The following is a 27,372-nucleotide window of genomic DNA, read 5'->3' as shown; positions in this document are numbered from 1 at the left end:
TGATCGGCAGTTAGTTTTTTGCAGGGCAAAATGTGTAGAATATAGCGTGGACCACCGAAATGGCAGGCAACTTCAACAACCATAGCATATGAAGCAAGCATTTCGTGTTCACCATTTTGAGCATATCCTACAACATGCCCTCCAGAAAATCGCAATGTCTCAACCAGCTTTACCTCGTCAAACATTAAATTGACCAAATGCTGCTGTGGTTTAAGCTGGTCGAACAAGGTTTTGAGGTTGGAGTCCTGCTAACTACGAGCAAGTATCTGTTTTACCTTTTTTGTTGATGGTAGAATGATTAAGCCAGATCGACGAATCATTTTGTATGCACTGGGTGATATGTTGTGAAGCTGCATTACGAAAATCATAGTATCAGTATCAAATCGGCGACGATCAAGAGGTTTGAACATAAGATGCAGCTGCGACAGAAGGAAGGTGAAATGAGGAAGCTCGTGTGCCTCAATGTAAGTGACAAAGAAAAAGCTTTGGGATGCCTCAGGAGGCAAGAAAAGCTCTCCAACTAGTGATAGACATAGACATAGTTGTAATACGCATCGTGTTGTGACATGCATATAATGTTTATGTAATACGATATATGACAATAAATATCAGTTTGACAGTTCTACACACTTGCATCTTATTACAATCAGCCATCTCTCACCGTTTATGAGTTAGACACAAAAACGGGCAAAAAATACCAAAATTCAGTAATTTGACCTTAAAATATGACGTTTTGACCTTGAAGATGACCTCAGGTGGTATTGAAAATGACACTGTTGAACTCGCCGTCCTCAAAAACCCCTATATGGATCCCAAGATCGTGTCTCTAGCCCTTCTTGAAGTCATTTTAGCCCCGGACTCAAGTTAATCCTTCAGACTCAAGTTACAAACCCCGAGATCGTGAGGTTCCAGTCCTTCTCTATAGGAGTCTATGGGTCAGATATGGGAGCATGCTCCGGAGCAGCACGTCGCTGCGTCCACTTTCCACCGGTGCTCTAAAGTCCTCCGTCTGGCCATCCCCCAGGCAGATGCCTGGCCCATCCCCATCTCCTTGAGATGCTGATCAACATGCTGCAACCACGAGACACGTGGTCGGCTCATTGACTTCCTCCACTCATGAGACTCCCTCGCTGAGTGAATCTCGTGAGCAGGATGAGCGCCAGGAAAACGAGCCACATGTCCATACAACTGCAGGTGATGCTCACAGAGTATGCAGGTAACAAATCTCATTTGAGTCTCTCTCAGCAACCGCTCGTTGGACACAAAGTCTGACCAGCGATAGCCAAGGATTCTCTGAAGAGACCTGGCACCAAAGGAATTAAGTCTCTGTCTCAGATCCCTGGTCAGAGTCCAACTCTCACATCTGAAGAGGAGACCAAAAAGGATACATCTCAAAAAGTTGTGATTCTTCACCATTGAGAGATTGGGCTAAAATGATATCTAGCACGATATCTCAAAAAGTTGTGGACGGATTCGAACAAAACTTGGTGGACAGGTTGGGTGTGTCGCATGGACGAATTGATTAGATTCTCGTGAAGATCTGAATCCGGATCCGGTTACGATAATTGTTTAATTTTTAAAGTGATTCTTCACTATTGATAGGGCCAAAAACGATATAGTACCGCATCGCATGATATTTCAAAAATGTATTGGGCCCAATATGTTCGTGTGAATCAGGCATTACGTGGCAGAGGAATGCACTCCACCGAGTGCCCTTCTAGTTTTGAACAAGTGTTTGTTGTTTAAAACTTGTAATGAATAGTTTTGGATACGATTCACAACCGTTACACTTCACTGGATATGTTGGTGATAGCAAGCCGTGTGGGAGTCTGAGTTGTACTCGAAACGCAAGTTAGTTGGGAGCTTTCCACATGAGATCAAGACATAGGGATGCCTCACATGGCACCTACACTTTCGCAAGTGCAAATGATGTTTAATTCTGCATGATATGATTGAACTAAAAACACCATGATTCACCCCTATATCTTTTCAAAAAGTTTTGACCAATTTTTTTTTTTCTTTTCACTCATTTGTATTCGTCTTTTGAGGGTGGCAGGATAGCCTCAGCCCTTGAGGTATACGCATTCGCCTCAGATCTGTCTAACATATATTTGCATCTCAACCCAGATATGAACTGTCATTCTGGTGTTTCGCATGCAGGGAAAGACGTAATGTCTGTGCTGTCCCTCCAAAGTGTGTTCAGCTGGGTGTCCCATCTGCGAGTATTGGTTGGTGGGCAGTAAATATTTCACCATATCCTTAATGAAGATTTGACGAGTTAGCATTGTCATTGAGAACAAATTTCAAAAAGTGCCTCCTATTGGTTAGGACAGAAATTTGGAATTTCTTCATGATGCTGGTGATAGCTCGCATACTCTTCGCGAAGAACACCATGGGATCTTTAACGTCCTACAACTCAGTGAAATCATCAAAACTTTAACAAATGTTTCTTTGCAAGCCTCTTGACGAAGTTGCGTCACTCAAACTTTTGGTCCTCAGTATCAGCTATGATCTTTCTTGGGCAAGCCACATTTCAAAGTTGGCTTCCAAAGCCAGTTGCTGATTGGGCATCCTCATTCATGTAGTCCTTGCTTGGAACATCTGAACTTTTATTCACCTACAAGGCAATAACCCGCAGCTTTACGGAGTGCTGCTGCCCCCTCTGCACTGACACCCTTGCCTCACACCTTGCTGAGCTTATCACCGTGGAAACCAAGGCCTTCAAAACTATTTGAATCTCCTGCGATGAAGCAGAGTCTCTTGGCCTATCACTTTCACATCACCGACAGGTCTTCTGTAGTCTCCATCCTGGTATGGAATATGGTTTCAATAAAACCAGCATTGAACCCGTAACTTCGCTGATGGTAGTTGAACATAACTTGTATATGCTACAGAACAGTAACACAGTTTATTGACAGTCAATAGTCACATTTTTTTTGTTGTTCCAGAAAAATTTTGTTTACTGCTAACAACCCAGCGTTAAGTGTATTAATACGCACAAGTATTTGCCAAAAAACAATATTAAGAATTTGTTTTACGTTCCCAGAGATCAGACGTTAAGTTATTTTTCTTTCAAAATGCAAAATACAATTTTCAGTGAGTTATGAATAATACACTACTGTAAAGGCCAAGGTGAGCACTAAACATAGTGCAGTAATAACATCGCAGACGTAACATGTCTTACGACATGGCCATCATATTAAAATGTGCAATTGTGTGTGCCTGTGTTTTGACCATGACACATTCAGTTGTTACTTAACCAATCCCAACCAAATTTGACAGGAGGACTTATGGCCACATGATGGAGGTTGTAGCAACTTAATTTGCCCCCTCCCCCCTGCCCAAGACGGTTCTTCGCCTTGAGAAAAATCCATGTTAAGGTGTATACTGTATATCCTTAAGACAGCGAATCGTGGCAGTTTTCCAAGGCCGCTTATCATAACAAAAGTAACTAGAACGGCACGAGGTAGAGCGCATATCTCTGCCAGGCTGAACAGTTTACGTTTTGTATCCTACTGATAGGCCGGATCTGGATCCAGACTACCAAAATCTAACCGGCTTGTTCTTGTCACTTACCCAACTCATCCACCAAGTTTAGTCCAAATCCGTCCACAACCTTTTGACATACCGTACTTCTTCTTCTTCTTCTTCTTCTTCTTCTTCTTCTTCTTCTTCTTCTTCTTCTTCTTTCGGTTGCTCCCTTTAGGGGTCGGCACAGTGGATCATCCGTTATGATCCGCATAATGATTTGGCACAGGTTTTACACTGGATGCCCTTCCTGACGCAACCCTGGTCGCCTCTTACGACACAGGGATATGGTACACCTATTCTAACCGGGGCATACACCGGGCCCAGTACACTGGTACTCACTTCGCCGACCTCGGAAGGATGACAGGCTGAGTCAACCTCCTGGTGTGTATTAATTCAAGTGGCCAACGGAGCTTGAACTCAGGACCTTTTGGATCCCAAGCCGCTACCCTAACCACTACACCAACACCAGGCTCCTTTTGAGATACCGTACTATATATCGTTTTTGGCCCCGTCTCTTCAAAAATTCTGGTATCCGGATATTGACCAAAATCTAATCAATTAGTCCTTGTCACACCCAACCTGTCCACCAAATTTGGTCGAAATCCGTCCACAACTTTTTGATATATCCTGTTCACAGACAGACAAGGGTGAAAATATAACTTCCGTCCACCTTCGGTGGCAGAAGCAATAACACCACGAATGATAATAGCATAATTTGATGCAGGCTGTTATTATTCATCCAGTCAAAGTAAAACAGTAAAAGTTTATAATTTTAAAAAGCTGGACTTACAAGTCGGGACTGACGTTTCGACGACAATCCACTCGCCTCGATCACGGAGATGCTAAAGTGAAGAAGCAGCTTGAGAATCGCCACGTGACCTCTGTCGGTGGTAAGGTGAGTTTGTCTGGAGACCAACTGTGGCGTCACGTGACGGTTGCAGATGGCGTGGAATAGATGCTATAGCTTCGTCCCATGTACATGACAGATGAAATCGCAAACCACCGTCTTTGTTGAGAGACGGTCATTCAACTCTTTCCCAAATGGATTCCTTTACACCTCGAGCAAACCACATTCTTTCTCTGTCGAAGATGACCACTTCGTTGTTATCAAACCTGTGACCATGAGGTTCAAGTGTGTAAGCACAGCAGATTTCAAAGCCTTTTCGTAAGCTGGACAACGATGTTGGTTCATACGGGACTTATATTAAGGGTTTGCCGAGTTTCTCTGATATAGGTCTCAGTGCATGATGAGTCTGTCTCCACATCTGATGCCACACACCAAGCTGCGTTTCCCATCCTTCCAGATGTTGTCCTTAACATGAACAGACTGGCTGCGCAAATTTATGCAGGGTTTTTGTATGATGTAACAATGTCCAAACTTGGAGAAGGATCTTCTCACTTTCTCAGATAGCCCAGCCACACAAGGAATGGTCACACGTGTCATATTTTCTTGAGCTGTGTCCTGTTATTGTTCACCAGGCGTGATGTTGTTTCTACAGATACATTTCGTGCAGATACATTTTTGCAGATTTCCGTCGTACAGATACTATTCCGAAAACACAGGAGACATTATATGACAACGAGAATATCAGGAGTGCTCTCAGTAAGTGTGATTATCCAGGATGGTCGTTTTTAAAAGCGGGAAGTAGCAAAAAGAACATCATGTCTGGTGAACAACAGGACACAGCTCAAGAAAATATGACAAGAGTGACAATTCCATATGTGGCTGGGCTATCTGAGAAAGTGAGAAGATCCTTCTCCAAGTTTGGACATTGTTACATCATACAAACCCTGCAGAATTCTGCACAGCCAGTTAGTTCATGTTAAGGACAATATCTGGAAGGATAGGAAATGCAACTTGGTATGTGGCATCAGATGCAGAGACCCATCATGCACTGAGACCCACAAAGGACACACTCAGCAAACCCTTAAGGCCTGTATGAACCAACATAGTCTTGGTTTTCATGAAGAGGCTTTCAACTCTGCTGTGTATCCACACTTGAACCTGCATGGTCACAGCTTTTATAAGTCAAGTGGTCATCTTATACAGAGAAAGAAAGTGGTTTGCTCGAGGTGTAAAGGAATCCATTTGGGAAAGAGTTGAATCGCCATCTCTCAACAAAAACGGCGGTTTGCAATTTCATCCGTCACATACAGGGGCCAAAGCTATAACATCTCTTCCAGGCCATTTGCAGTTGTCACGTGACGCCAGGATTGGTCCACAGACCAACTCACCTTGGCACCGGCAGAGGTCATGTGGAGATTATCAAGCTTCTTTTTCTTCACTTTAACATCTGCCGTGACCAAGCCGAGTGGATTCTCCAACAATATCCCCCATCCACAAGGGGCTTTTCCTCCTTGGACAAACACCGTGTTAACGGATATAAATAGCTTTTTGTGGGGTTTTGTGGTGCACCTCGAACAGAAGTAAAAATATTAGAAACCACAAACACACATGATTACCTTTTTTTTTAAACAGTCACTCCTGCTGTTTAATACTAAACTGAAAGTAAAGGGAGGAAACCTCATGTTCTTGAGGCCCGAACCTAGATCTGCTGGAATCTACAGTGCCTTAAGAAAGTCTTCACACCCCTCGACTTTTGTCACATTTTGTTGTGTTCCAGCCTGAATCGAAAACGGATTTAATTGTTTTTTTTTTGTCACCGATCAAAATAAAATACTCCACAATGACAAAGTGAAAACATGTTTCGAGAATCTTTTACAAATTATTAAAAATTGAAACGCTGAAATGTCTTGCTTCAGAAAGTATTCAACCCTTTTGCTATGACACTCCAAATTGAGCTCAGGTGCATCCAGTTTCCTTTGATCATCGTGGAGATGTCTCAACAACTTGAATGGATTCCACCTGTGGCCAATTCAATTGATTGGACATTATTTAGAAAGAAACACACCTTTCTATATAAGGTCCTGCAGTTGACATTGCATATTAGAGCAAAACTCCACCATGAAGTCAAAGGAACTGTCCGTAAAACTCAGAGATAGAATTGTGAGGAGGCATAGATCTGGGGAAGGGTATAAAGCAATTTCTAGAGTGTTGAAAGTTCCCAAGAGCACAGTGAGCTCCATCATTAGAAAATGGAAAGAATATGGAACTACCCAGACTCTTCCTCGAGCTGGTCGTCCGACCAAACTGAGCAACTGAGCAAGAAGGACCTTCGTCAGGGAAGTGACCAAGAACCTAATGACCACTCTGACAGAACTGCAGAATTCCATGGCTGAGATGGGAGAACCTGCCGGAAGGAGAACAAGCTCTGCAGCAATTTCAAAAATCTAGGCTTTATGGGAGAGTGGCCAGACGAAGGCCACTCTTGAGAAAAAGGCACATGACAGCACACCTGGAGTTTACAAAAAGGCCCATGAAAGGCCGAGAGCATGAAGCAATAGATTCTGTGGTTTGATGAGATGAAACTTGAACTCTTTCACCTGAATACAAAGCACTACTTCTGGCAGAAACCGAGCAGAGCTCATCAACCTTCAAACACCATCCCTACGGTGAAGCATGGTGGTGGCAGCATCATGCTTTGGGGATGCTTTTCAGCGGTAGGGACTGGGAGACTTGTAAGGATAGAGGGAACAATGAATGGAGCCAACTACAAGCAAATTGTTGAGGAGAACCTGCTTTAGAGTGCAAAAAAATGAGATAGCACGGCGAAGATTTATGTTCCAACAGGACAATAAACACAAGCATACAGCCAAAGCAACACTGGAATGGCTTCAGAACAAGAATGTGAAAGTCCTTGAGTGGCCCAGCCAAAGCCCAAATTTGAATCCCATTGAGAATCTCTGGAAAGACTTGAAGAATGCTGTTCACTGATGATCCCCATCCAAATTGTCAGTGCTTGTGCAAATCTGCAAGGAAGAATGGGAGAAAATCCCCAAATCCAGATGTGCAAAGCTCATACAGACATACCCAAGAAGACTCAAAGCTGTAATCGCTGCCAAAGGCGCTTCTACAAAGTATTGACTCAGGGGGTTGAATACTTATTGACACAAGACATTTCTGATTTTCATTCTTAATTAATTTGCAAAAAATTCTAAAAACATGTTTTCACTTTGTCATTTTGGGGTATTTTGTGTAGATCGGTGACAAAAAAACAATTAAATTTAATCCATTTCAAATTCAGCTGTAACACAACAAAATGTGATGAAAGTCAAGGGCTGTGAATACTTTCTGAAGGCACTGTGTATACTCCAAAGATAACAACATAACCCTTCTCATCACTCGTAGGGAGTGAGTGTGCTAGTCCTATGAAATCCATTATCCTGACGCCTATTGTTTGGCTTTCAGCTCGTCACGTCCAGACGTCAGATATGGGTTATGCTGTTCAACTGCCATCAGCGAAGCGACGGGATGGATTGAGTAATGGATAACGTGCATGTCGGGATAACGTGCCAGGATAACATGCTCGTCTGTAGAGGCCTCACTTAGCACTAGAAATGATGCCATAATGGCATCCCATACGTAATACCATAATGACATCCCATTGAAAAGAGTGTGACAAACACAGGGATGGACGGAGCATTCCAGCTACTCCACCTTAATATATAGATGAGAAATATCGATAAACGGAGTCCTGGCAATCGACAGCGTACGCGCGCCTTGATGACATTTTTGGTCCAATGAGGGGCAGTCAATAACTAACATTAAAATGGTGATATAAATTCGAGAATGTAATGCGTGTCATTGTGGACGACATATGTTATATCTATGGGTAAGAGTCATGTTTTGCCAGTTTGAGATCTGGCAACATTGAGCGTATGACGTCACTAGAGCAGTTCCAAGATGGCGGCTCCCTTCGAAGCATGCACGAGCGAGGAGCAACGTTCTATCATCAGTTTCTTTGGAAGTGAGGGTGTGAATCCCAGTGAAATCCATTGCAGAATGAAAATAAGATATGGTGAAACATGTTTATCACTGCAGCAGGTGTATAACTGGGACAAGAAGCTTAAAAGTGGAGTTCTTTCAGTTTGGGTGTGAGTTGTCTAAGCACCCACCTTGCAGACACTTTACGGAGCCCCAGCATGTTGTGAATGATAAGGTGTGCTGAACCACAGCTAATGTTCAATTTGGAGACCACTTCAACCAGCGTAATGCGACGGTTTTTCCTTAGCACGCACTCAACTCCTGCAACCATTTCTGGTGTATCGGCTGTGTAAAGCCAACCCGAGCAAGCAGCTTCTGCCACACTGGACACTCCACTTTTAAACTTCCTGTCCCAGTCGTACACCTGCTGCAGCGATAAAGATGTGTCACCATGTTGCATTTTCATTCTGTGATGGATTCCACTGGGATTCACCCTCTCACTTCCCAAGAAACGGATGATAGAACATGGCTCCTCCCTGGTGCATGCTTCCAAGGGAGTCACCATCTTGGAACTGCTGTACTGACATCATACGCTCAATATTTCCAGATCTAAAACAGGCAAAACATGACTCTTACCCATAGATATAACATATGTCATCTACAACTACAAATTTATATCGCCATTTCAAGGTCACTTATTGACTGCCCCTCGTATATGGTTACTTTGTGATACTCAAGTAGTCTAAAGTCATGCACACTGAAGTACCGAATGGCTGGATATACTTTGTAACTAGAGTTGTTATAGTGTTGCGGATTTGGAAGCTTACTGCACACAACAGCCAGGTCCTATAGATCAGCTATATCGGAAAGTATGTGTTTGTAGTTAGGGTCCCGTCCTTTGTTTAATGGGTGATTAATTGTACGTGCGCTGTGAGTTATTTTATAGTTAGGATTTTTACATTTTAAACTTCAACAACAACCACGCCCATCTTCGCTTGTTCATCATCGGCCTTTCCCACGCACATGCGTGTCAAGCACAGCCGTAGGCGGAGTCCAATGTGCCAGGCGGGGTTTCTTTGAATGTTGGCGTCTTGGATTTCGCTCCAAATACGGGCATGGCACCCCTCTCAGCCAATCGGAGGGGTGCGAGCACTTCTGCCACCTCTCGGACAATGGGGAGCCAACGCAACATATTGCTGCTCAACTTCCTGGTTGAGGGGTGGAGACATGAGCACCCCCCCCCCTCTCCCGACCATTCTCGGACGGCCGAGAGATCGCCCGACACACCTGTCCAATGAGGAGGGGATGACAAGACGGATCCCTCACACCTGTCAAAAAAAGGGATAATTGTGTGGGGGCGACCCGGTGAGACAGTCTTCCCGCCGTGAATCGCCTGCCTGCGAGCTGGCTTGCTTTGCCTGCCTCGTCGCCTGTTTTGCCGGTGGAGCGTGCTAGCGCCCGACACTGCCCTCCGTACCTGGTGCTTCGAGTATTATCATGTTACGGGTTCGAGTTCCGCCGGGCCAGATCGTTGAGAACCGCACGAAGCGGGAAGGTCCAAGCCAGTCTCTTACCTCCAACTCACCTTCCCTCCAAGCTGGGGGTATCAATAAAGGCCGCGGCCACCATTTCTTTTTGGGGGGTGTGTGTCTGTGTGTGGGCCCGTCTTTTAATTAGAAACGTTTAAGTGCCGTGTGTGTAAATTTCATTCCTTTTATTCAGTTAACTCTGCCTTCTTGCGTGCTCCCCTTGCCCCATTATAAATAAATATCCCTTTTGTTAAATGCTCCAGCTCGTTTCTGTGTTTCTTTCATTGGCTTAGCATGGTGTGTGTTGAGAAATAGCGAGGCAGTAAATTGTTCATTTGGACCGACAGGCCTTGGTAACCTCCGCTCGGGTTACACACAGTTGGGCACGGTAACGGCTCGTTCCGCTCGGGGTCTGTCGAGGGTGTGAATTCCCCGGTAGCTTTGCCGCATGGGTAATTAGGTATATTGAAGTTTGCCAATTGACCCTACCCCACGTGGTCGAATTATTGGCGATTCATGGTCCAGTTAGGGACCCGTGCCTTTCGGACTTCTCCGAGAGTCACGACCTAAATTCCGGGTGTTCGGTGGAGACGACTCCACTGCTCCCCCTAGCGGTCGTGCTCACCACCGATACCCGGCCCCGTAACAATATAAGGTCTATTGTCTCTCTTAAGCCAATGTTAATGTTAGAAAGGTAGCAAGTAATGGGGAGTTCGATATTCAAACAAACAAACAAAGGCAGACACCATGTACCAGCGGGCAGAGATAAGATTATCCTTCCTCTTTCATCTGAAATATATTTTTTGAACAAAATCAGTGGAAATATGTCAGTTTGCAAGAGTTTGGCAGGTCTGAAATGGGTCATCTTTATTGATAATTAACCAGCAAAGGTACTCAGCATTGCTGGGACCCTCCTCCCACCTTTTCCCTCACTCCTCCCTCCAACTCCCACTCCAAACTTCTCCCATCACACCACTTCCCCCTCCCACCCCCCAATCTGGACTCCTACCTCACTCCTTCCCCTCCCTCCTCTTCCCACCCAACCCCTCCCCCCCCCAGACTCTCTCCCCCTCCACCCAGTCCCCGCTCTCATCCCACCCTCCTTCCTCTTTCCACATTGTCCCATCCCATCCCTCCCCTTGCTTCCTCCCACCACCTCATACCCCACCCCACTCCTTCCCTCCTCTCACCCCTTCCCCTACCTCCTCCCATCCACTCCCCTCCCTCCGGACTTCCACCCCTTCCCCGCAACAAGTTGGTGGCTCGTATGTTTATAAGTTATGAATTGTGAGAAAATGACTGTTAAAAACCCCTAATAAGGTCTATCGTGGTTAAAAAAAAAAGCGATCCAATAAAGTTTTGTAGTGATTAACCTTGGGAGCTCAGAAGATTAGCATCACAAACAAACAAATGCCTCAATCACTTTTATGTAGAAGATAACATTGTTCCAAGCTCCTAATGAAATGAAATAACATCCTAAATGAAAGCAGATCACACCTAATCAGCTGAGAGCAAGTATACATACCTCTCAGCCATCCTGCCATGGTGTGGGGATTCATGGCTTTGTAGCCACTGAAAACATTGTAGCCACTGAACGGTGGTTTTCAAGATACAGTGATACCCCGCATTCAACGACCCCGCTTTGCACGGATTCGCTTTAGCACGAACTAAATATTTAGTTTTTAGTCACCCATAACAAAAAACGTATTTAAATCCATCAAGCGAGTCAAAAGTTCCAGGTTTGAACGCACCATCTCGACCAAAAACACGATGGTAAGTATTGACATCGCTGGCAGCCAATCAGAGTGCACATCTGGTTGGGTCTCCTCTCAACTAATCAGCACGTGCATTGGTGTTGTTCTGCTCTGTGCGCTGCCAGATTAGTAAATGTGCCAAAAGCTCTGAGCTGAAATTGAAAGTGTTAAGACGGGTGGAGTTAGGTGTTGGTGCCACTGCTGCAGGTTGGGAATTTGGTTTACGGAGTCATTTGTTAAGATAATTGTATAGAACAAAGAAAAAAAAAAATGAAAGGATCTAGTTAGTCCACGACTTCCGAAGTTGCTAAAAAATGAGATCTTTGAGCAGTTTAATGTAGAAGACAGAGAGACTTTTATCCACCAAGATTGAGGATATGAATCAGCACGCTATGACTTTAAGCTCAACAGTAATTACAGCGAAAGTGGCGAATTTATATGATGAAGTAAAAAACCAGGAAGGTGAAGGATTTAAAGCCTGAGTTTATATGATGAAGTGAAAGAGCAGGAAAGTGAGGGATGAGGCATGAGTTTATATGATGACGCGAAAGAGCAGCTTATATGATGGCGATCTACCTTGCAATTCCATGAGGCTCGCTCCTGTAAAGAAAAAAAAACAAAAACTATAATAGCACTCTTTGACTTTGTGTGCGTGTGTGTGCATGTGTTTATGAAGCAAAACATATTCTCTGATAACTCCCCGACCCCCACACCTCTCTCTCTCTCTTTTGTCCCATCCTTGCTCCTCCCCCTCCTAATAGTGCAGTACCCCCCCCCCCCTACACCTCTCTCTCTTTTTCTATCTCCGAACGGATCTAGACGGTGGTTATGCTCAGATGGTGGTCATCGCCGCACGTATCCAGAAGGTGGTTATCTCCGCACGTATCCAAAAAGGTGGTTATCTGCACATGTATCCGAACGGTGGTTATTTCCGCATGTCTGGAAGGTGATCATCTCCGAACGTGTCCGGACGGTGGTTATGTCCGGTCAGATCCTTCCCTCATGCTGCTTTCTCTTGCCCTCCCCTCACACTGCCTTCACTTCCCCCACCCTCCTCGTTCCCCAACCCCTCTCTCCCCCTCTTCCCCCCCCTCTTAGTATACCCGTCACCCGGATGGTGGTTATGTTCAGACGGACCGTCTACTCACGCTGCCTTCCCTTGACATATCTGGATGATGGTTATGTCCAGACGGTGCTAATCTATGGATGTGTTTGGAAAGCCAGTTTGGAGAGCAAGGCGGGATGCCAAACCGTGTCAAAAGCTTGAGATATGTCCAGAGAGATGGCCCTGATCTCATGTCTGATAATGAGGGCCTCCACCATTGTTGGGAGAGCTGAAGCAGCATTTCCACGGTAGAATGCCAGGTCTGAATCCAAATTGATGATTTGAGTTGAGGCTGTTGGAGAAAAGGAATGATTTTATGTCAACTGCGATGATGGTGGATTCCATAACCTTGCTGATGATCGGAAGTAAGGTGATTGGGCTGCAGTTCAGGAGGAGATTGGGACCATACTCTGTGCAGAGCATTGGTGCTGCTTAAGCAGTCTCCTTGGCTATTCGGCACAATCCTGGACGGGTCGCCACTCCGACACAGTAGACCAGCATGCTGGCACTCATTTTGCCGACCTCGGAAGGATGACAGGCCGAGTTAACCCCACCTGGTATTAATTCAACATCTGAGCGGGATTCGAACTCAGGACCAAGGATCCAAAGCCCATCACTTTAACCATTAAGCCAACACCAGGCATCCGTTTTTGTTCAGGGGATCCATTTTTGCACTTTTTTGTGTAATACTGTGATGATGGCTGATTTCCAAGTGGATGGAAGATCTTCTTCTTCCTTCGGCTGCTCCGGTTAGGAGTCGCCACAGCGGATCATCCGTTATGATCCGCATAATGATTTGGCACAGGTTTTACGCCGGATGCCCTTTCTGACGCAGCCCTGGTCGCCTCTTACGACACAGGGATATCCAAGTGGACTTTAATGTAGAAGATTTCACACGTATCTGTGTGAAGTGGATGGAAGATGACCTATGGTAAATGATAAGGTGAAAAGGGCAGAGAGAGGAAATGCAAGAGCAGCAGAGCTAGTTTTTGGGATATGTGAGCTGAAGCCGTTTGGTCCAGTTAGAGTCAGAGTCGAGGGTTGCCAAAAACCTTTCCCCCTTTTCAGAATTCAAGAGAATTAAAAAGACACATAATTCAGGAGAAATTGGGTACGACTGGGAAGGATGGGTACAGAGAGGGAGGGTTTAGGGACACAACATTTTGAAGCAAGCACAGAATTGAGGCATTCGGCCTTCTCATGAGCGGAATCGGCTGTGGTGCCATGTGATGGAAAGAGAGCATTCACCAGAGACAGACTTAACAAGATGCCACCATGTTTTAGAGGAGGGAGCCAAGTTTGAAAGCTCATTCTTGAGATTGGACAGATATTGTTTTCTGGCTCTCCCGAGGGTAGACACACACTTGTTGCGGGCTTTGTGAAATTATCTGAGATTGCCTTCTGTGGGATTTGCCTTCGAGGAGGAGAATGCAAGTTCTTTTAAAGAAAAAGCTTCACCACAGGATTCAGCGAACCAAGAGCGGGAGGATGAGTAAGAGAATTGAAGACGGGATGGGATGAATCTGCATGAGCAGTTTTCAGTGAAATAATTTCCAGTCTAAACTAATATCAATGGTGGTGGATATAGAAGACCAGTCCTGAAGAGTTTAAAATAAATAAATAAATAAATTAATTTAAAAAGTAATAATAAAATGAAATTAAAAACACTAATACGCAAATGTAGAAACAGGTCACACTTTATGACCCGCGAAAATGCAGGATCCGCGAATAGCGGGACCACGAATAATGGGGTCCGACAGTATTGTGTTGCATGGGAACCACCAGGGTGACGGTTTATAACTTGCCCAAGATTCAAACCCATATTGGAAAGATCAGAGGCGAGTAAAGAAAAGCAAATTACGATGGAATAATGATCAATCACCGTCTTAGTTTGAAACCCTTGTGGAAGTTTAATCTCCCCAGCTAGTTTTTAAAGTGCACAAAACAGAGCTTTTATGGAAGAGGATACTGTCCTGTACATTCATTTCCAAGGAAGACACCGGGTTTCCCCCCAGGAGGGGTCACTTGATGTTTTCTGGTTGACTCTTCCCGTCACCTGTACCCTACAGATATGTTACACGAAGTGGTCTGTTTTGCCCTTTCGGGGCCTGGGCCTAGGGAATGAGGTAATCGGCCTGGCGACCTGGAACTTTCTCGGGAACTCCGGGAGTAGATGCGATCCTGTCCCTGGGCCCCTTCTTGTGTACTTACACATCTACGGAGCGAAGGCAGTCTGTGGGCAAAATGCTAGCTCCAAGACACCCCATTGGTAAATCATCTGTAAATGTAAAAAAAATTATATATATTTCTTTAATACTAATTATTAATATTTATTACCTCCGCCAACGAAGGTGAAGGATGTTGTTTTCACCCCTTTTTGTGTTTGTTTGTTAGTTGCAAAATCGAAGATTTTTCAAGTACATTGGTCAGTCGATTTTGTTATTATCTGTTTGTCTGTCTGTCTGTTGCCAACAGGTCACAATTCTAAACCAATAGTCATTAAACTTTACCAAGTCGTAGAGGTCGTCTCACCTGAGAAGCCTATTGATTTTGAGGTCAAAGGTCATCGTAGGGTCAAATTTCTGAAATCGTCGTTTTTCATCCGATTGACTTGAAATTTCAACAAGATTTGCATATTGCGTCTGAATTTGGAAATCAATGACTTTTGAGATAAAAACGTCAAAGGTCAACTCAAGGTCAAACCTCTAAAATAATCAATTTTCAACTGAAAAATAATCAATTTACATCCTATTAACTAGAAAGTTGAACAGGATTTGCATAGTCCATAACATAATTGGGAAAGCAACTATTTGAGGTTAAAAGGTCAAAGGTCATCTCAAGGTCAAACTTCTAAAATCATCAAATTTCATCTGAAAAATTGTCAATTTTCATCTGATTAACCTGAAAATGAAGCAGCAATTACATCGTACATTGCTGAATTTGGAAACCAACTATTTTTGGGGTTAAACGGTCAAACAAATCGCTGAATGAAACCACTGATTAATTTTGAGATCAACATAGGCCAAAAGGCCAATTTGGGTCAAATTTTCTAAAATCCTCAATCTTCATCCGATTGACTTGAAATTTGAAGACCATTTGCATCAGAGGTCGCTGAACTCAACCGCCTATTAATTTTGAGGTAAACATAGACCAAAAGGTCAACGTAGGCGGAATTTCTAAAATCCTCAATTTTCATGTGAGCGACTTGAAATTTGAAGAGCATTTTCATGTTAGGTTTCACAGAAAAAAAAAATTCATTATGTCATCGGTCACGTGTTTCGACAGCCATATTGTTTGAAAAAAAACAAAAAAAATTAACCTTGAAAAATCCTCTTCTCTGAAGTGCTTGAACAAATTGAGGTGAAACTTTACACATATGACCGCCTGTCCATGAGGAACAAAATGTTCACACACATATATCATAGGTCACATGGTTGGCAGCCATATTGGATTTACCCAAAAACCTATAAAAATACACCACTCAAAAGAAATCCTGGCGAGGGTCTGCAATACGATTGCTCTTTTTCTTGTACAAAAATGTATTGGGCCCGATATGTTCTCGTGGATCAGGCAATACGTGGCGGCGGTATGCGCTCTACCGAGTGCCCTTCTAGTTTGTTTAATAGTGTTCATTAATGATTTCAGGGCATTACAGTTAATACAGTATATATCATTCTTAGGTCCCCAGGGGGAACACGTCTATCCCGGAAATAGCGCTGTCCATTCATGTACCCTCATTAACACAATGCTTTATGAGCCCCATTCTGTGTGAAATTGCTATTACGTGAATCTGTCAAGAACCTATCCTTCATGCAAGCAGGGTATTACTGCAATGGTTTTGTGGATTTTTCACAAATGGGTTATTATTTGTTCATCCTCGTTCATAATTCTGAGGTATGTTAGTGTGTGGAGAGTACAAAAATAAACATTTATTAAGTTACCCCCCAATACCCAGGAGGTAAGCAGACCTGGCGAACTCTGCAAGCTGTTTGGGATCTGACAGGTCAACACCTGGAATCCCACCGGGAGGCAGTTTCTTGCCAGTGATGTACTCTGTATAATCCGGCACTGGAGAACTGGCAGACACCACCTCCTCAACGACATCCTCTGGCTCAACATCTGATTTCTTGTCCTCAGCTGCAATGCACACCAACTAGTGTAAAACAACTACAATATAAAGATATTTATCAAAATTATATGGTATTTATATAACAAAAAAAGGTCCAACCAATGACATTCTTTACCGAGATAATGTGAACAACCTGATGATTCCCCATGCTGCATTGCTCTTTCCAGAGGCACTTGTACCCCACATCAGGGCTTTCAATGACAACCCTCAAAATGATGCTGATCTACTTCCAGATCTACTGGTATCGACACTACTTCCAGCAACATCTTTACAAAAATAAGCGATGAGTTTACATTTTGTTCACCATGTTAATTAATTAAACACAAATAGCTTTCCCCTGCATTGCCATTTAGAGTCAAGGGGTCATTTATTTCTTAGGTATGGATCGAAGCAGGGTTGGGAAAGCAAGTTAAACTGAGAAAGTGAAAAAAGTTGTTGGGAGTGAAATAGCAGAATGTGGAAGGAGTGCAAAGACAACCAAGAGGAGGATGTGACGAAACAGATGATGGAAGATTGAATTGGAATCTACATCATTCTATACAGAGCTAGGGAGAGAGAGGAGGAGAGAGGGGGAGTATGGAAATAGCTTGACAACTGGTGGCCAGCTTTGTAGACCAACTTGAAGATATGATCTGCTCAAGATCATGGTAGTGGTGGTTTCCCACAGGGCAGGTGTATACGTCTAGGGCTGGAGTAAAGTGAGCTGTGGTTTACCACTCCTTGCTTTTAGCTAAGGCTGCCAGATAGCTCTGTGAGCGAAAAGAAGGCCGAGTGTGCAAGTCCTTCCTTCCGGTACATAGCCTCTACCCTCGCCAAGACTTCCAGACGACCTCCTCGTGGTACACCACGGTAACAGTGCTCTTGAGGGCATTGGCTAAATGTCTGGAGGATCTCGGAGTAAGTTGGTACCCTTGAGGTGTCGTGTGGATGGTTCTCAGAAGTGAGGACATGCTTTTGCATTCACCAATCCAACTGTGGCAGATGGAGCTCTTTAGCCTTGGTGGGCAGTCCACCTCGGAGAAGGAAGCCGATTGCAAATCCCTCTGTTGCCTTGTAGGGTATCTCTCTTTCAACAAAGGCTAGGTCTACAGCTGATATTGTGGTGGCATCAGGAAGGGCATCTGGCCACAAAAACATGCCTCAAATATGCCTTTTGGCGAAATGGGGACCCGAGTTGTGTGCTTCCCCATCTGGGTTAGTTGCTGTGGTGACACTGGGTAGTGTTGCTGCATTGTCCAGAGGGTGCAGGGTGTATGTCTTAACAGGTTGGCACTTACTGCCTGATAGTACAGGAGCCCAAACTCAGTCGTAGCGTTCTGGAAGGCTGCTCTATCATCAGGCGAATAATACCCCGTCTGCTTTCATGCCATGTAGCTTTCCCCTGCATTGCTATTTCCCACGCATGGATGGGTGTCCCTGAAGTGGGCTGGGGTGGGTCACCCACGAGGCCACTGGATTGCTGGTGTTATGGCATCAGGTCATGTAAGCGCTCTGATGTCTGGGGTTGCTGTGGCATATACCATGGAGGGTGGCTTATATACTCAGGTTCCCTCACTTTCTCTTTCTTCGAACTTTACTGCTTTTGGAAAGCAGTCAGTAGGTGAACCACGGCTTACAAATGCAAGCATGGAAACGGCCATAAAACGATGATGATGATGACGACGACGACGACGACGACGACGACGACGAAGATAGGTTGTTGTCGATAGTGTGGTAAGAGAACTCCAGAGAGTATCTGTCCCAGAAACTGAACACAGAAATAAAGTTGGAAGTTTGCCTGCTGGTCTTTATGAAGAGAAATTGCAAATATGGGTTTCTCTTGCATTAAAAGCAAAATTCCAGGTAGATAGACAGTTGAATATTTTTACTAGATCGGTATACAGGGCGGAGGACAGCATATATATATATATATATATATATATATATATATATATATATATATATATATATATATATATATATATATATATATATATATATATATATATATATATATATATATATATATATATATGCTGTCCTCCGCCCTGTATACCGATCTAGTAAAAATATTCAACTATATATATATATATATATTGTTATGGTTCTAGGAATCGTATGCATACAACATACAGGTGTCCCAAGTCAGTTATTCCATTAAGTATATGTGCAGACAGATCCCTTCCTTGTGTTTAGTGGGAAAATTAAGGGGTGCGTTAGGATGTTTTTTCTTAGTTAGATTCATAAATCTTTATAGCCCCACTCCATTTCATTGCAAAGGCAAATCTACGACAACCCACGGTACCCTCTGCCTGCTTGCCCCTCCTCTCACTTGCTACTCCCGCGTGGGCTGAACAACCGCATGTTCACGTACTCACCTAACCGGCGACTCGCTGTCCAAGGCAAAATCCTCTTACAGTAGTTCCTTTTTGGCGAGTCCGCACGTGTGGAGGGGGCGGGCTTCCCGGTATGGCCGAAATCCCACCCAGAAAGGGCGACCCATGGAAGTCCAATCAAGGCGAACAGTGACGTCAGTTTCACCAAGGCCCCTCCCCACTGAGGGAGATGGATAAATTACGACACCATCTTCAGAGTGGTGTGCTTGGAGTTCGGAGAGTTCGTGAAGTGCTGAGACAGTTCGTTCTGTGCTGGAGTCTTGAGTTCTTTGGGGTCTGGAAAAGAAGCGAAACTGCAACAGACGTTTGGAAGCCTGAATCCTGTCCCAGACCAGGATCGTTTAAAGAAAGATCTGTGGAGGATCCAAGGAGTTCTTTGGGGCTCGCTCGTTGAGTGAGAGAGAGGAGAGACCCAAAGACTCAGCCTCATCGCGGGAGATACCCAATGATCCTGGCTGCCTTGGATTCCACACACACGAACTCCACATGTGCGGCTGTGGGCCGAGCTGTGCGACCATTGTCAAGTGCCGCACCACAGAGCATCCCTTTCCCCGGAACTCAGGTACCGAGAACTGCGACCTCAACTCCCTCCCTCCCTGGCTACAAAAGTCCTTTGCCTTCAACTGGGTTTATTTTGTCCGAGTGTGTGGTGCCGTCCATTAAGTAGAACTGTATAAGTTATTCGAATCTTGTAAATCTTGCCTGTATTATTCTCGTGACAAGTCTGCTCTGTGTCTGCTTTATAAGTTGCTGTAAAATTGTCGCACTACATCTTTCTCTCATCTTCCCCTGCATAACATCCCCAATAAACCTGTTACCTGTACCACATAACCTTCCTCGCTTATTGTAAATAAATTATTATTAGAAATGTTCCCAGTTCGTTTTTGTCTTTTCCTTCATTGGTCCAGCATGGTTCGGATCTGAGTTTAGCCGGGTTTTTATACCCGATAATCTGTTCATCCTAGCCGGTACGTTCTTGGCGGGTCCGCTCGGCTGCATCCGAACCAGAAAGGTTGTTGGTAGTTGGTAGAGTGATCTGGTTCGGGCAAGATGTACCGAGGGCGTGGTTCCCCGGTAGACGACACCGTGTGGTTAATTAGGTAAATTGGTTTGAGACAAAAAGATCCTACGCGGTGGATGTATTGGTGTCCACGGTCGGTGAAGCGACCCGCCGCCTCACGGAATTATCCGTGAGCGACGGTCTACAATTCCGGGAGTCCAGTGGGAGACGACGCAACTTTCCCCACCTCGCAGTCGTTCTCACCACCTGTATTCGGCTTGATTACATGTATTCGGCTGCACTTGCTTTGCCGCAACCGGTCCGTATTGTAGAACGCTCCCTACCCAGCACATGTGGACCAGCACTCCAAAAACGCCATATTAAGGTGGACAGATGCCAGCTTGAGCATCGTTCCATCTTATTGTGGCATTTTTCTAAGGCCGTTTCTAATAAGAAAAGTAACTAAAAAGCATCTCAAAGTTCAAAGCCTGTCTGTGTCTGCTTTGTACTCTAACTAAATTTGACGAAAACAACGAAGAAAAAAAAATCATTTATTAATTCATCTTCTCCATGTTGTAGTCTCCGAATAAAGGTTTGTTGAAAATGTAATGACAAGCTTTGATGGTAAAAACGTAATGGCCTGAACACACATGCTAGCAAGCATGCACACACCTCAGCAGCTGGGCTATGTGAACATGAAAAATGACAATGCCATCCCACGCTTTCTCTTTCTCTCGATCTCTATCTCTGTATCCGGACGGTGTTCCTCTCCGGACAGTGTCGGGCGGTATTTATAGTTTGACCCGTAGAAAATGGATTTCAGACATCATTTTGTTTCCGTCGTCACTGTTATTTTATGTATAAGCATTTTGATGAGACAGTATGAATCACAATTAATGCTCCACTGCACATCTGCCTTCTGATTCTCTCACCTCTCGCTGCCTTCCCTTCCCCACACCCATCCTCACTGTCCCTCCCTCCTCAGCCCCACTCCATCTTCTCTCTTTTCCCCTCCACCTCCTCACTCTCCTCTCTCTCTGTCTTCCCCAATCCTCTCTCTCCCTCCTCTTCTGTTCCACCCTCTCAGTATTCCCGTCCGCGAAGTGACAGGTGGTATTTGCTAGTACTATAAAAGTGTGATTAATTTATTGGACCCGATATGTTCTACTGGATCAGGCATTGCGTGGCAGAGATATGCGCTCTACCGAGTGCCCTTCTCATTTAGAAAAGGGATCGCAAATTGATGATAATTAAACACTACTTGAAACACCTGCTCCCTAGGGGACTGATTGTAAATTCAAGGCCGATGCAGTAGCCAGCATACTGTTGCGAATTCGCGCCCGCCGGCATGAGAACGGCCACGTAACTCGAATCGCGGCACGTCGCCCACCGGACGGACAATTCTGTCGTGACCCTCTCGGACTAACGCCGGGAGCTAGTCACGGGTGGGCCTTTCGGCCTCACCACGATCGTGCCAATCGGCCCCCCGCGTGGGATAGGGTTGTTCGCCAAACTCGACCTTCCTAAGTACCCACGCGGAGGGTAGACCGGGCGATCGCACCTCGCCGCAGGTCGACTCCGGACACGGGCCACTTAAGCGACCCGTTCCGTACTATCGGGATAACCGAGCGGTGTTATCGTCGGCCTCGACGGTTCCGATTAATTATCAGGCGTATTAAGCCCACTACCAACCCTTTACGTGAAGCAAGATGGAGATTCAATTAAAGAAAAGACGAAGCGAAACGGGAAAACAGTTCAACATGATGCACATTTATTCCGCGGCACACGGAGAGCACACGTATACAATTAAACAGAATGCACATATATCTCTCTCACACACACACACACACACACACACACACACACACACACACACACACACACACACACACACACACAAGCATTTAAAGGCCATTTTCCCCGCTAAAGCGGGGGTTAGCCTAGAATGCACATATATCAAATGCTACAAAAGAAACACAACAATGCAGATCTACTACCGACTACGCGAGCACACGGCAACACTTACACAGTTTTACTTTAGAGACGGTGCCAACAACACATTTACTCAAAAGCAAAAGAAAAGGGCCACCATCAAAGACAAGGGGGCAGACGGGGCCTGTGGGCCAATATTTGCGCGGGACCTGAAAGAGCGGTCAGGTCCATGAGACCGGGTGGATCCTACCCGTGTCCTGGTGATGAGCCGCAAATGTGGCGGCGCGGCGGCGCCCCGACTCCGCGCTCCTTCGCGGGTTTCGTTGGCACTGCTTGGAGTGGGGTGGGAACGGGGCCCCCCTTTTCGCACTATCTCAGCGCGGGGGGAAAAAAGGGGGGGGAATTGTTGATGCTCTGGGGAAAGAGTATAGCTGGCTTGCTTGGGTCCCGTGACGAGCGATTCCACCGCGAACTCGTCGCCGACCGCCGTCTTCCTTGCCTCGGACCCGAGCTATTCGGTCTCTTCCCCCATTCTCCTCAGCCGACTGCAGCAAACCACCTGTACGCCCTCGCCTCCCGACTCACTCCCCGCTCCAACCCGACTCTGCCCCAAAACTCTCTTCGCCCTTCCAAGGCTAGACTCCCCGCTCCTCCAAGGCTGACTCTGCGCTCAAACCGACTCGACCGTGCTCCAAGCTCCAGGCTTCCTCTCTCTGCAGCTCCCCGACAGACTCCGAACCCCGACAGACTCCTGAAATTCGCCCCGCGCTCGGCGCTTTATAGGCCGGCAGGAGAACCCATATGCAAATTTCTGGATCAGAACGAGCTCGGGGGTGGAGCCACGCTCGCCCATTGGACGGAGGAAAAGGGGCGTGAGTCTCCCCTGATCCTAAAATTTGCATATCTCGATTCTCCACCGACGCGCCTGGAGACGGGGCCAAACCGCCCCGCGCTTGCTGATTGGACGGATCAGAAGTGGGCGTGTAGCATTCCTGATCCGAATTCTCCTCGGAAAGGCCGCATTTGCACTCGCGGCTCGGCGCGCGTCCCGTACGAGGCCAGGACAGCCTGATGCTCGGTGCTCACAAGTGGTGCGGGAATGGCGGTAGAAGGAGGAGAGGTGAAGGTGGTGGAGGGTTTATGGTGGTGGTTTATGGCCATGGCGACGTTTGGAATGGCGGTGATGCGATGTTTGCGGGAGCGAGTTGTGAAGGTAAAGATCGTGGCTGTTGGCGTTGTTGTTGTTGTGAAGCGGCGTTGTGGTTGGTGGTTGTTGTGTGATGGCGGTTGAGACGTGGTTGGTTCAAAATAAAGATAGAACAGAAAAACGGCTATCTCAAAAGGTCGCAGCCCGAATGAATCACACTTATTCACTCTAAACAACGGGTTTGGGACTAACTACACATGTACTTACAGAGATATCTCACCTACGGGACCTGAATGGTGGTTTGCGAATTCCCTCAACCGCAACAATACGTTCAGGTTCAGTAGCTGTTGTTGACACCAAGTGTTCATTTTCACTTGCGGTCACAGTTAAGGGTTTTTTCCCTGGGAAAAAAACTTCCACTAAACTTATTTATTCAGCATGCTTCATTTTATTTGTTAATTTAAGATGAGCTGAGCGCATTAGTAAGACGGCCGCCTTCTTGTACCCAAACTAAACTTGACGAAAACAGTTAAAAAACAAAAATTTAAAGACCATAACATTTATTAATTGGAGTTCTCGATACTCTGACAAGACTTTGTGGAAAATTTGATGTCAAAAGCTCAAATGGTTAAAAATTAAAAAATAAACACGGACGCGATTATTAAATAAATTAATCTGCCATCTCGTGCAGTGCTCAGGGATAATAAGACCTATTTATAGTTACTGTTGTGGAAGAAAAAAATAATTATATTCATGTGTTATCAATTATATTCACTTGTTGCTGGTACTTTTTAAAGTTGAACACAGTATAAAATAAGGTCTTACTTTTGTACTGTAGTCAAAATGAGTGTCAGTAAATTCTCCCCCTCCCCGACAGCTTTTGACCTCCATAGTGATATAGATAAATATACAAGTAGAATTGTATCTTACGAAATCTCATGTGCTTTTATCTACTGAAATGCATATAACCAAGACTACTATCTCCAATATTTAAATGGAACTGTCCAGCTGCTGAAGAGAAGAATGCCTTGCTGCCGCCTCATTGTCTAAAGGAAATTAAATAACTTCGGAAGGTGACTGCAATAGATACCTTGCTGTCTAAGAGAAATTAAATAACTCTATTGCCTTTTGATGGCAAAGGCCTTGCAAGGTGCATGAAATCAGGCTGCGTGTTTTGAGAAATAATGTTCAAAGTATTGGGCTCATGTTTCACTCGACCATGTCTCTGCCTTCTGTCCTAATTCTGTTATCACCCTCTCCTCAAGGCTGGTGTTGAATCTGCAAACTGTTGCCATGAGTGTGTCTATCCTCCCCTCCCTCCCAAAGTGGCCATGTGTTACAGTTCTTAGTTATCTTGCCTTATGCCTGTCAGCCCTGCTCTTAATTAACCCTTGCCAAATGTCTCACCTTTCCCAGTCTTTCCTGTCAAAATAGTATAAAGGGCAATGCTGTGTGCATTTGGGAAGAAAGAGGATCGTGTTTGATATTGCTTGCGTCTTGTTTATTTCCTCTTTCTCCATGCGCATGTTTGTTGTCGTCTGTTGTTGTTTGTTGTTAATAAATGGTCTCAGACTCCGACAGCGAAGAACTGAATTATTCCACACTGTGACTGGCCCAATTCTTTAGTGTTCTCCATATCCTCATAATAAGCTACACATTTGATGTCAAAAACTCAAATATTAAAAATATCTTATTCCCTGGGGACACACACACACACACACACACACACACACACACACACACACACACACACACACACACACACACACACTTCCAAAACCCTAGGTGTGTTCTGTTGAAGTGCTTGATCGAGCACTTTGAATCAAGCAAGCCAGTTGGTGAGCTGTAAGCAAGCAGCTTGCCGACGGAATGCATCCTTTTTCTCCCGCTACATGGGAAACGGGTAAATTAGTATGCAACCTGATATTACAGTAATCTGGGGAAAAGAAACCGCATGCTACTTTATAGTATTTCATCAAATTACGGTTAAAAATGGTAAAATGGGATTCTTTTTGGTTAATATGGATGCAAAAAATAGCTGGCGGGACTGCTTTAAACAGGTGGGCGCCAGAATTTATGGAGAGCCTTGGAAACCATGCGGATTTACCTCATTGAGGGGACCGGTAATATGGGAGAAACCACTGCGGATTTACCAACCTTTCCATGAGGCACCCAGGACCAAAGGCTCCAGTTCAGCCATGGCAGATGCGGAAGAGACGGCATTATTTTTGGAAAAGGATGCTACATGATACCTTCCTCGCCAAGCAGGAAAGATCTGCTCCGAATCAAGGTGCCTAAGGATCGTTTTACCCTTCTTCTCTGTGGCAATGCAGCAAGCGACCCCATCATACTCCTGATGATCAAACAGCCATCGCAAGTTCCACATCTACACCTTTCTCACGTCCACCCTCGAGCTGTCTAGCAGTCTTGCATCATCATCATCATCATCATCATCATCATCATCATCACCCAAGGGCTAAGTCCTGCATTTTCAATTTATGGCAGAGGACAGTACAAATGAGTACGTAATACATTTAACCTCACACACCTCGCCGTTTTGTAAAGAAATGTAATGGGTAAAGGTTTTGTGTTTTTGTTTATTTTATTTCAATGTTAACTACATATATATATATATATGTATATATATATATATATATATATATATATATATATATATATATATATATATATATATATATATATATATATATATATATATATATATATATACACATATGTGTGTGTGTGGAAAGACCCACCCACATCTCTCACCTGTGAATGGAGGGAATAGCCAATCAGCTCTCACATAATCAACAAAACCCAGGTCGCTCGGATTATATAAATAATTGACCCCTCTCACACTCCTCTCGCTGAAGAAGCTGCAAAAAGCAACCCAAGAAGACCAACACAAGGTAAGCACTACACTGTTTCGAACCCTTCCCAGAGTTCCTTAACAACTATAAAGATGTTCACATACAGTACACACATGAGAATTCCAACGCCATACACCCCCTCAGCTACCGGACCGGTTTCATCACTTATTGGCGAATCATCAACGATAGCGCCGACAACAATGCATACCAAAGAGGCTACCAATCATGTACCACTTGCAAACGTCAAAAGTAGCCAACATCCCAGTCGATCTTGCGGTGAGCGTCACACTTGACCGGTTGAAACATTCAAACAATTAGAAAATGGCTTGTCAAAACAGCAAACTAACACCTGAAGATGTTGCGAGCTTGCTGAAAATGCGTCTGAACAGCACGACCTTCATCTATGACGGTACACACAACCGACAAATATTTGGCACAGCTATTACGCCATGGGCTACATATGGCTAACATGCACCCCCCCCCCCCCCCACACACACATCTCAATGAACCTATGTTTTTCTAAATCCCCTGGATGTGCTGAATAAGAAATTGAATGTTAACATTGAAAAATATAGGGATGCACTTCCGGTTTTGACCCTATAACTAATGGTACCCGAAAAACCGCTAAACGCTGCTCCGCGTTGGTCATGATTTCTATGCCTCATCATATCAACTTGTAGAATGGCTCAATGAAGGTCAATGTTCACATGTGATATACCAAATCATAGCTGATGCTATTCTGCTTATTTTCATATGTCTGATAAGTTGTTACAATACATATTGCCTAAATCACAGTCATTTGAATGAGCATACCCAGTGCCGGATTAACCATTAGGCAGACAAGGCATGTGCCTTAGGGCCAGCCAAAAATTCGGGCCAAAAATTCTTTTCACATTAAATATGTCTTTTTTGTATTAAATATTTTGTTCTTGAATCAGTTCATCTTTTGTCTGGGGTCCATTTCCATGAGCCTGAGATCTAATTTAAATGTTTCAGGCCATTCTCTAAAATTTCAAAATGTGCATTAGGGCCAGCCGAGGCTTAATCCAGCACTGAGCATACATCCAGGGATATTCGTGCACTGACTGACACTTTCATGTTTCACATTTTTTATTTTATTGATAAATATGGCAAAGATAATCAATTTAAAAGTCATTCTTAACATTCTAGTA

General features: G+C 44.6%; 1 protein-coding gene across 2 annotated transcripts in view; it reads right to left on the bottom strand.

Annotated features, from left to right (window-relative positions):
• The window catches only part of YY1 (YY1 transcription factor), a 52,156-nt gene that overhangs the window by 8,143 nt on the left and 16,641 nt on the right, over positions 1-27,372 (bottom strand). The window contains exons 2-3 of one of the 2 annotated variants that reach the window (XM_085894613.1): positions 16,713-16,881; positions 12,216-12,239 (exon numbers count right to left, since the gene is read on the bottom strand). In XM_085894613.1, coding sequence (XP_085750739.1) covers positions 12,216-12,239; positions 16,713-16,881 — 193 coding nt within the window. The remainder of the gene's footprint in view (positions 1-12,215; positions 12,240-16,712; positions 16,882-27,372) is intronic. The other variant, XM_085894614.1, reaches the window with a different exon arrangement.

Source organism: Eptatretus burgeri, chromosome 9 (assembly GCF_056783735.1).
Source record: "Eptatretus burgeri isolate ZD-2024b chromosome 9, Ebu_testis_v1, whole genome shotgun sequence".
NCBI classification, from domain to species: Eukaryota; Metazoa; Chordata; class Myxini; order Myxiniformes; family Myxinidae; genus Eptatretus; species Eptatretus burgeri.
The sequence above is the reverse complement of the archived record's forward strand: the minus strand, read 5'-3'. Positions and strand labels throughout refer to the sequence as shown.